This window comes from Castor canadensis, chromosome 11 (assembly GCF_047511655.1).
Source record: "Castor canadensis chromosome 11, mCasCan1.hap1v2, whole genome shotgun sequence".
NCBI lineage: Eukaryota > Metazoa > Chordata > Mammalia > Rodentia > Castoridae > Castor > Castor canadensis.
Genome location: NC_133396.1, coordinates 81,053,914 through 81,064,850, shown reverse-complemented (window position 1 = coordinate 81,064,850; position 10,937 = coordinate 81,053,914). Strand labels below are relative to the sequence as shown.

The 10,937-nt window shown below is 47.0% G+C and overlaps 1 protein-coding gene across 2 annotated transcripts; it reads right to left on the bottom strand.

Moving 5' to 3' along the window:
• Positions 1–4,630: 4,630 nt before the first annotated feature.
• Rgs16 (regulator of G protein signaling 16) lies at positions 4,631–10,049 on the bottom strand. 2 transcript variants are annotated; one of them, XM_020154552.2, is made up of 5 exons: positions 9,870–10,049; positions 8,901–9,011; positions 8,124–8,188; positions 7,671–7,837; positions 4,631–6,293 (listed from the first exon to the last, which is right to left on the bottom strand). In XM_020154552.2, the coding sequence occupies exons 1-5, from the start codon at positions 10,040–10,042 to the stop codon at positions 6,072–6,074; spliced, it is 738 nt and encodes a 245-aa protein (XP_020010141.2). In that variant the 5' UTR covers positions 10,043–10,049; the 3' UTR covers positions 4,631–6,071. The 2 variants fall into 2 exon arrangements, with proteins under 2 accessions (XP_020010141.2, XP_020010142.2); XM_020154553.2 differs by having other exon boundaries at positions 8,124–8,185.
• Between the last annotated feature and the right edge of the window lie 888 nt (positions 10,050–10,937).

Sequence of the window (10,937 nt, the reverse complement as noted above, 5' to 3'; positions counted from 1 at the left end):
TCAAGCTTAAAGTAAGTCATTATCTGGGTTAGTAATCAAAATTTGGAAGCCACCAACATTGGAAGTCAAGGGATACCTTCTCTAAACTATGGAGACTCAAACTCCATTATCTAGCACGTACCTGCATTATATCACTTACCCTGAAGATCATACCTCTGTTATTAAAATTTCCATTCTTCTCTTTTACCAAAGCAATTTTAGTTCCTCAACCGATTTAAACCATTTGGTAACAGTGAATTACCTGAAGATCACCATTTAGTAGGCCCTGAACACATTTTCTCTGTATCTAAAGCTTCAACTTTTAGAATTAATTTCAGACCTGTGAACTAAAGAAATCTTGATGTGTTGACAACTATGTTAATAATTCTAATTTCATTTAAATTCATGTGCTTATTAAAATGAATTAATAAATAAAACTACATTGAAACAAATTACAGCCATTAGCTATAATTACGAAGGAAGAAGCCAAACCTTAAAATTGATGAAGTCAAGCAATGCCAAGGAAAAAGCTAACGTTACCTGAAATGGCCACAGGGAGGCAAGAGAGAGAAAGAGAGCGAGACAGAGAGAAACAGAGAGAGAGACAGAGAGAGAGAAAGATGAGCTGGCCTTCCACAGCTATGGAAGCAGCTGGCTCCTATTTGAAAGCACACTAACTGACAATAAGCTGACTTGCCTAGCGCCTCCCACCTGAAATTCTAGGATGCTCTGAGCCTCAAACAAAATATGATATTGAAACAGATGTGCTAAAAGAAAAGGTTGATTTGGAATACTGAGTTTGAACCATGGTTCTGCCATTTTATTCCAAAAGTCAGTAAGTTGTTCTTGACTCATAACTACTGTGTACAAGGCACGGTGCTAAGTACTAGGAGTCAGGTAGTAATAATAATAATAGTACTCATGCAGCATCTATTTCATCCAGCATTCCCCGTGAGGTGCATTCTGATCGTGCTTATTATAATTTAGGCTTAAGTAACCCCCTAAGGTAAATAGGCTAGAATTTCACACCCACCTTTCCGACTCCCAGCCAGGGCTGTGAGTGGCTTTGCTGTGCTCTGTTCTGCTCCATTTTATCAAGGTGAATAATAACGACTCTGACCTTGAAGAGCTCAGCTTGGTGACAGTGAGACAAGATTAGTTATGCTACAATGACATGCATGCTACAATCAAGGTAAGAACAGTGTCTTAGAATCACAAAGTGGGAACAATTAGCTCTCCACAGGAATGTCTGGGAAGGCTTCACTGAGGAGGTGCATTTTAATTTTTATTGACTTATTGTACTGGGAATTGAAATTAGGGTCTTGTACATGCTAGGTAAGCACTCTATCACTTTTTTATTTTACTTTGAGACAGTGTCTCCCTAAATTGTCCTGACTGGCCTTGAATTTTCTATCTTCCTGCCTCAACTTCCTGAATAGTTGGGATTACAGGCATTTTCCCCCTCCCCCCAATCAGGCTAGGAAGTGATATTTTTGCTACGTTTTAAAAGCTGGGCTTCTCCTCTCCTCCCAATCCCCAATTAAAAATAAAAGAGCAGAAGAGGACATTACAACAGGGGAACGACACGTGCAGTGAAACAAAGGGAAAGAAAGAGCTTGTGAGAAAAGGCCATCTGGGCCGAGATGAGTCTGGATGGGGGCTTGAGTGAGGTCAGAGAGAGCCTCCCACGGCATGGTAAGAGCTGGGCTTCATCTTGCAGTCAAAAGTGAAGGGCTCTCATGTGGCCACAGAGCACTCAGATCTGTGCTTTGTGGATGAGGCTGATTGAGGCAGGGTCTGGGGGCAGGGGGGAGAGCAGGTGGAAACGCCTATTATAGCCCAGATTGGAGAGGAGGGGCTCGCTGAAGGAAGCCTCAGTGGCTGGCAAGAAGCTAGACTTAGTCCATTCGGATCTGATAGGGATAAGATGTGATGAGAGAGAGAGAGGGAGAAGCCTGAAACTGGATGACCAGTGCCTCTGAGTATCAGTCAGGATGAGGAAACAGAAGACAGTGGTGATCTGAGGACAATGATGACCTTGGTTTTGAATGTGCTGTGTATGGAGAGCTTGTTCGAAATCCAGGGAGAGAGGTCTGGCAAGAGGTTGGGAATTGTAATCAGATTTTCTCCTCCTGGGGGGTGGGGCAGGAAGCGGGAAGGGGCAGGGGGTAGGAAATGGCCCAAACAATGTATGCACATATGAATAAACGAGAGAAAAAAAATTTTTTTTCTCCTCTTGGATTTAAAATTAATCCCTAATTCAAGAGCCATTTGTTAAGCATTTGTTATGTGGTAGGCCCTGGGAGAAGCAAACTGGAAAAGAGGATGTGCCTACCCTCAGGGCTCTGGGGGAGACACCGGCCCTTTAAGGCATTAAGGGATCTCAGTGGTCTTATATGGGCGAGCAGCAGGAGAACATGAAGAAGCATGTAACTGATCCCAAAGGGCCAGGGAAGGCTCCTCAGCAAGATCCCTGAGCTGGCTTTTGATCTGATTTTTTTTTTTTTCCTGCGGTGTTGGGGTTTGAACTCAGGGCCCACACCTTCAGCCCCTGCACCAGCCCTTATTTTGTGTGTGATGGTTTTTTCTTTGTTTGTTTTTTCGAAATAGGATCTCTTGAACTATTTGCCTGGGGCTAGCTTCAAACCACAATCTTCCTGATCTCTGCCTCCTGAGTAGCTAGGATTATAGGCATGAGCCACTGGTGCCCAGCTCCTGAGCTGCCTTTTGAAAGATGCCTGCCTAAGGTGACTAAGGAGGCAGTGGGTAGCCTGAAAGTGGGGGACAGAACAGGGAAGTTTTTGGTGCCAGCATACAAAAGCATGGTGAATCTGAGAACTGCAGATTTGTTTTTAAGGGGCAGGTGAGACAGTAGCAAAATAGCAGTTACTGGTTTTGGTTTTCCACCAGGTAGGTACACAGAACGCATGTTAAAAGGCAAAAAGATGAAACGACAGTAGTTAGAAACTGTTAACTACTGTTAACATCTCCCTCAGTACCTCTCCCTTTCTTCCCTCCTCAGTCACAGCCCTCTACCCATCTCACACCCCTTGGATAACTGAGCTCAGATCCCCTCTGGATCCTGCTGCCCCATGCATGTTTCTATCTCTGGAAGCTTTTGGTTCCTTCACCTGGATTGTAGGGTAAGCTGTTGTCAGGACCACATGCCTTGGCATTTGCTCCCATCTTCCTCCCCGCCCCAAGCCATCAATGTCAGAATCCTCCTGCTGTCATCCAGAGAATTTACCCTCTAGATCCCGGCTTAGGGTTTGATTCTATGGGGTTTCTACCTTGACTACCAGAACTTTGATCACTCTACTCAGCCTAACCATGGAAGAGAAATGAAAGTCAATATAAGGTTCGTATCTTTATATAAACAGATAACGCAATATCTTGACATAGAGAAGAGAGAGTCTTCATTCTTTCTTTCTTTCTTTCTTTCCTTCTTTCGTTCTTTCTCTCAAGACTGGGCCTCCCCATGTGCCCTTGAACTTGAGATCCTCCTGCTTCTGCCTCCTGAGTGCTGGAATTACAGGCATGTGTCACTACGCTGGACAAAAGAATCTTTCCAAATAATAATAAGGAAAAATATGAGAAAGTTTGCTAGGATAAGAAGGCACTTGGCAGAGGAAGCAGATTCAAATCCTTGCAAACCTTCCCCCAAATTCTTTCAATGGAGGAATGGAGCAGCCTCATATATAGAGTGGCTTTACCTTAAACATCTTTGAAGTTATAAAAGAATAATAACTCCTTGAATTTAAATGACATTATAAGAGTACTAACACAATTTGAACATGGGGAAAGACAAAGTTGGAGTTTGGATCTGGAATGTGCCCCTGAAGACTCATGTGTTGAAAGCTTAGCAGCAGCTCAGAGATGGGTCTTTGGGAGGTGACTGGATCATAAGGGCTCTGATAGAATCAATGGATCAATTTATGGATGGGTTCATGATGTAATGTGCTGTTGGGAGGAGATAGAATCTTAGAGGTGAGACCTAACTCCTCGTTAAAGGGAGTGAGTCCTTGGGAAATTGACCTTTTCTCTCTCTCTCCTTTCCAGCTGCCATGAGGTAAGCATCTTTGCTCCACCACACACTCCCTGCCTTGACGTTCTGACCTTCCACGGCTAAGAAATAACAGAGTCAAGTGACCATGTACTGAAATTTCTGAAACCATGAGCCAAAATAAATTGTTCCTTCTTCGAACTAATTTTTTCAGGTATTTGTCACAATGATTGTAAGCCAGCTAACACAAATGACAGTGCTACAGAAGTAGCCACCTAACTGATAACTACGAGCTACTTGTCTAAGGGGTACTTAACAACCTATATGCTATGACAGGCAGGTTGGAGATGGCCCATACTGAGTCTCAGTAAGGTGATAAAAGATACAAGCTATGAATGACAGCCGACTGAGTTAGTCCGATCCACAGAACAGCCCAATACAAGTTGAGCTGCCATTGGCCAAAGTAAGTCACCTTTCCTCCTTCTCTCTGGTTCTGCCCATCACCAGGTGAACAGAGGACTTTAACTAGTGCCTGCACCTAGGAGGTGGAAGTTTGCCCACCTTACAGTCTTCGGACGCCACAGCCTCCACAGCCTCCATACTTCCCTGGCCCCTTGACTCGATCACACAGCCCCTGGAGACAGGATATTGTATTTGGGTTTCATTTTTATTTTACAAGAATATAACATGCTGAAATGGGAAAATGGGAATTGCATACATCACCCATATCAAGGAACCCAGCTCCCTTTGTCAACAATAAATAAATATTTAAACAGTGAGGAGTTCCCGACAGCCCTCAGTGGTTCCCAGCACATGCAGAGGTAGAGTCTGGTGGAGAAGGGGGGCAGTCAGGCAGCAACTCCAGCTGTGATTCTCCAATAGAGGCAAACAAATTACAATAATAAATAACAGCAACAACAGTGACAAAAATAATATGCTATGACAACCAGCACAACAGTACATTATACATAAATAATTTCCTCCTGGAGGAGCTCAAGTGCAGAGAGAACAGTGTTGGCTATCCTGGGGCCCTGAGGGGGCTGCCTAGTGAAGTCACCTCCCCATCCTGGGCTCTGGTGAAGGAAGTCCAGGCATGGAAAGTTTGTTCAGTGAAACCCTGGGGCGACAAGCAGGTCCTGCCTTTCCACACACCCCTGCTCCCCAGCTTCTCCATTCTGTCCCAAGGCCATTGTGGTCCTGCCCACTCTCTCCCAATACTCCAGTGTCCATCCCATGCCCCTTCTACTCTGAGGCCAAGAGCCCTTATTCCACACTCCTGGGTATAAGAACTGGATTAGGAAGAGGCCTCCCACTTTCCATCTCCTGCACCCCACCTTCAAGGGCAGGAAAGAGTTCAGAAAGGCCCCTTGGTGAGTCCTGCTGTCAGGTAGGCTCTGCTACAAACCAAGGGTCACAGGCTAGGGTCACATGAGCAAGATGGCCTCTTTTCAAGGCTCGCTACTGACCTCAGGAGGGGCTCACAGGCCAGTTTTTGAGGTATAAAAATCTCATTCCGGGCTAGAATCACATTGGCTTGCTGGCCTTGACAAGACTTCAAGGTTGGACACAGAGGACTGTTAAGCAGCCTAAGCTAAGGGACCTTGGAGTGACCTGGGGCAGGCAAACGGGAGAATAAGATCTACACCCACAATTCCTTCTGGACCCAGTCTGGAAATTAGGAGAACAGGATGTGATGGAAGCTAACTAATCCCCAAGCAAACAGCTGCTCTGGCTGTCTTCTCCTTCTTCATTTTCAAGTTTCCCAAGCCACCCTGGAATGGTTCCTTGCCCCAGTGGGAAGGACAGGAGCCAGTGCTAACTGCTGCACCACAGTCTTTTCCAAAGAGCCCCCAACAGCCCCCATTGTCAGCCCTTATCCACAAGTCCTGGAAGTGGGGACCCCTGTCATGGCAGAGCCCATAGTATCTGGAGGAGAGGGCGTTCTTTGAACCCAGGCTGCTGGAACACCTTTTCCTTCACTGTCCTCTTGCACTTGCTGGGCAGAACCTGCCTCCCACACAGGGGCGGCCGCCTCAGGGATGGGTGACTCCACCTCTCTTCCCGCTGGCTTCCTCACTGCCATGGAGGCTCAGGTGTGTGAGGGCTCAGTCAGGCTGCAGGTGGACGCAGAGGTGGTGGCAGCTGAGGCTTGGGCAGCCAGGTCTCGGTAAGCAGGTGACTTCAGGAAGCGCGGATAGGAGTCCTTTTCCATCAGGGTGCGTGTCTTCCCCTGAGCCACATCAAAGCATGTGACCGTGGCCACCTGCAGGTTTGTCCTTGTCAGTTCCCGGGTCTCATGGTCAATGTTCACCTGTGGGGAAGAAGAGCAAGAGTGAGGCATGGCAAAGAATCTAGAATAAATAAATAAATTCTCAATCAGGAAATTACGTCCCCGGATCCATCACTAAATTTTCAGCTCTGGGCCTGTTCCTACATGGAGTCCAAGGTCAATTCTCCAATCTCAGAATTAGTATGAAGCTATTTTAAGAATGTATGTAAATCCAGCTGCTTTTTACTCCTCTTCTATAACAACCCTGGTTCAAGTCACCTCCTTCTCTCTCTTGGGTTAACACCAAGGCCTCCTAACTGGAATCTTTCTCCTCCCTCACCCACACAGCCTCTCTGCCCTCCCAGCAGCTCAACTGAACCTTTCAAAACCCACTCAGTCTGGAAGCACATCAGCTGTCTTCCCATGTCACTCTGAGCAAAAGCTAAAGTGCTTGCTGAGTTCACATCTGGCCACCTGCCACCTGCCTGGCCTCCTCCCACTCTCTCTTCCTGCTACACAGTCTCACTTGCTGTTGTGACTTCAACAGACCTTGGTACTTGCTGTTTCCTATGCTAGAACATCCTTCCCACTCTTAATTCTTTCATTTCGTTAATTTCTTTCATTTAATTAAATTCTTTAATTTCTTTCATTTCTCTGCTTATGTCACCAAACAACACACTCCTGGCTTCCCTTTATAAATTAAAAACCATCCTTCCACTCACCACACTCTAGTGCTGTCTCTCATTGTTTGCTTTATCTGTATCAGAGCATATATCATCCAGCCTGACTTACATTGAATTGGTTATTCCTTTTCCCATTAGAATAAAAGTTCCATTAAGGTAGAGATGTTTTTAAATTCATTCCTATCCCCTTGAGACTATAATAGTGTCTTGCAAGCAATTAGTGCTCAATAAATCTTTATAGAATAATGTGGAATAAATAAAAGTGGTCAGAAAACAAAATAACAAAAGAAGATACAAAAGCAAGGCATCATTCTATCTCTCCACCAGGTGACGCCACGTTCTTTATCAAATCCAGCTGCCATGCAGAGGCAGCCAGAGGGAAGGTTGACTAGCAAAAACATCCACGCAGGGCTAAGGCTGATCAGCCAGGGGACCGAGTCAGGTGACCCAGGGACCCTGTGTTGACTCTGTCTCCCCAGTTAATAAGTGTACTGAGGCTCTAAAATGAATTGATTTACAAAGGTGAGGATGGAGAGAAGCCAAAAACACCAACCAACCCTTCCTGTCTTATCTAAGGGTGACAACACCAAACATCACAGATGCTACTCTTGTCCCCTTGTGACAAAGAGGGCCACTCTACTTCAAAACCCAATCCTTCACCTGCCGGCCCCAGCTATCCCTGATTTTCAGTGGGGAAGGGAGAGGCAGGGTCTGAAGGATATGTCTGGTCACTGACCTCTTTAGGGGCTTCACTGCGAATAAACTCATCAAAGATGCGTTGAGCCCTGGAAGCCAGCTTGGCAGCTGATCGAATCTTCTTGAATTCCTCACAGGCCAGCCAGAACTCTAGGTTCTCCTCACTGAACTCTGTCTTCAGGAAAGCATGGAAGGCCGCCACTCCATCTGGGGTTGAGGGGAGAGAGGAGGAGACAGGTCAGACTGGGGAACAGCCGGGAATAAAAGAAGAAAAGACAGCAATTGTAGTTAATGCCTCTATTTTTAGAATGTAATTTTCTTGAACAAGGACCTGCCTTTGTGTTTTGAATAGAGGCTGGCACACTAGGGGATCAGTATTATTATTACTACTACTATTTATTTTGCTCATGTTTTCAGCATCCCTCGGACTGGCTCCAAAGCACATGACTGTACACGTGCCATCCACAGACAGACACAACAGGGTCCTACTTACTTTTACTGCTCAGCAGCAAATCAAAGGACTCTCTCCACCCCAGCACATTTTCTGAGAAGCTTCTACTAGGAAAAAACAAAAACACGCCAAGATTTTAAAATTTAAAAATGTAATCAAGAAACCAAAGCATAGCACAAATCCTAGCCAAAACTCTGACAAGCGAGAAGTCACACAAAGGCTTGCTCAGTGGTTGTCAAAACTGACTCCTCAACTCTTAACTGGAGTCAGGGTAAGCCACGGAGTTTCAGAGGCTAATTTAGCAATCAGAAACCAAAGCCAGGGACCCTGTAGTCCTCAGTCAGTCTCTCTAAGGCTGTCTCTTTTCTGTCCAAAATTGCTTCTCTTTCTTGGACTCTTAGAGCTTGGTTTTGCACACCTCTCCAAAAAAAAAAAAGTGGAGGGCCTCAGAGATAATATCTACCCACCACCCCAGCCCCTGGGCAGCCTCTGGAACAGCTGATGGTCAGTATGAAAGGGTTTTTAGGCCAGGTGCACAGTAATGGAAGTAGAGTCATTAAGAACAACTCCAAGTGGGATTGGACCCTGTCCAGGCCTGGATGCATGTATGATGACATCTCCAGATGGGGGAGTCTGGTGACTAGACATTCGTGCCCTGCGTGCTATAAGCTGTTGGTGGGCTTAGAACCCTGAAGCCACATGCCTGCTCACCCCTCAGTACAGGCACAGCAGACATGCAATAAGTCCCACTAAAATCTCCAGGGAGGGGCTGCCAAGACCCTCTCCTCTAGGTACCATGGGCTGGACAGCAGAACTTACCCCTCCTTGCTGTATTTGCCACTCCACTCGAACTTGCCAACACTCCCAGTATCAGAGCCCAGCTCCGATTTGTGAAGAAAGATTCCCAGACGTGTCTTGAACTCTTTGGCTCTGAAACACAAGTCATGAGCATGAAAGAACTTTCTGTTTGTTCAGTCAGCACAGAGAAATCTATGGGGTCCCAGGAGAATTCTATCATCCGAATTTCACCCTCAAGAGCTCCTGGAAACACTTGGCTTTTCCCAGGGCTTAACCTGTGATTTTCTCACTAGGGTCACCAGCCCAAAGCAACACAGAAATATCTGAACTGTGCCTTGGCAGATCTTACACTTTCCGAGTTCACAGCACTGTATACATAGGCTTTTTCCTACCGAAGTCACACTGATCTACCTTTGTGCCTGACGATTGCAGAAGACAGTACAACATCTCCTAGGCTTGTCGGGAGTATTTCTGGAACTGTGTGGAAGATCTTTCCTGCCTTGCACTTTTCCTTTTCTTTTTCAGCCACCAGCAACAGTAACAGCTAGAAGAAGATGCTGAACAGGTCCCTGGAAAGTTTGTACAACTCCCACGGATGGGACAGGGAAAAAGATCTCCCTGACTTCCCAAGGGCAAAGAAGGCCATAACCCTATCCCTGGACGGTGGGATGAAAACCAAGTGCTTAAGAAACTGAGACAGACTCAGTTCTGCTTGGACATGCCAATGGGGTCTTCCTGCAGTGGGGTTTTCAGCAGGAAAGACTTCAGTTGAGAAGGACCGCCCTTTGTCAGAGGGTGGAGAATGACAGCAAGCAGCTGCCTGGGCTTCCCTTCGTTCCTTCTCCCCGATCAAATGGCCCTCTGCTCCTCCACTCGATCACTAGCGCACCACTCCCGCGCCCACCCAAGTTTCCAAGCCTGCTGTCCATTCCCTAAGAGTTGGTGAGGCTTGGACTTTTTCCTATGGACAGCTAGACAAACTCCTCTTACCTCTCCAGGCACGTGGTGGGGAAGGCGGCCAGGGTGCGGCACATGGTTGCGGGCGCAGGGCAGCACGTCGTGGGGAGGATGCTGGCGGGCTCCAGCGGGCTCCGGCGTGCGAGGAGGCAAAGGTGCAAAGGCGACAAGTGCAATCTGCGGAAGGATGGTTTATCCGTCTGCATGCGCCTGGCCGGCCGCACCGAGGTATTTATTCTCTCGGAGGGGCGGGGCGGGGCGGGGCGCCGCTGGCCAATCGGAGAGCGGGGCTGAGCTTCGCGAGGGCGAAGGCGGGGTCCAGAGCCCGAAGGGGCGGGGAGCGACTGGCACCCCAGGGCCTGCTGCTGGGCACTTGGGGCTGCCCCCGCCCCGGGAGGACTCGGCCCCGCGTCTAGCGTGGGGAGCTAGACGCGTAGGAAAGGCGCAAAGATGAGGTGCGCACACCAGCTTGGCAAGGAAAAAACCCGCCGACCTCTAGTAAAAGCAAAAAACCAACGCAGCGGTGTCAGGAGGGTTTGTTGTGGGGGTGGCAGGTCGCCGAGGGAAGCATTTTGGGGGCGATCACAGGAAAGTCTGAGCTGCTTGGGTCCTGAAGGACAGGAGCACAGGGTGCAGACGGGCAAAATTGCATCGTGATTATACTGATAATTGTAATTTACTGTGTTATCATGATGGCCACGGAACTGAGTGAGCTGTTCCTTACCATCATCTCATTTTATCGATGGAGAAGCTGAGGTTCCTAAAACTAAAGAGAGTTAGAAAAAGCAGACGTATGAGAGAGATACTTTATTGAACACCTACTATGAGCACTTTTACAAAGACTGAGAAGTTAAATTGCTCAAATAGTCAATGGTGTTGATGCCAGAATTCAGATTTGAATATGCCATACTTTTCCCACCACAAAAAAAAAAAAAAAAAAAAAATTCCACCAACTGGTAAATGATTCTAGGGTTAAGAAGTTGCTGGTGCATTGTCCCCATCTCTGAGATAAAAGTAATAAATGTCCTTCCCATAAAGGTAGGACTGTTTCCCTATTGCCACTCTCTTCCCTTTGGAATTGAGGCTGCGAGTGAGGGTAAC

Excerpts from the sequence above, each read along its gene's own strand:
- Rgs16 (XM_020154552.2), bottom strand. The coding sequence starts at position 10,042 with ATGCAGACGGATAAACCATCCTTCCGCAGATTGCACTTGTCGCCTTTG. Across the intron at positions 9,012-9,869 it reads CCCACCACGTGCCTGGAGAG|AGCCAAAGAGTTCAAGACAC; the intron begins GTAAGAGGAGTT and ends CTTGTGTTTCAG. Across the intron at positions 6,294-7,670 it reads GCAGTGAAGCCCCTAAAGAG|GTGAACATTGACCATGAGAC; the intron begins GTCAGTGACCAG and ends TCTTCCCCACAG.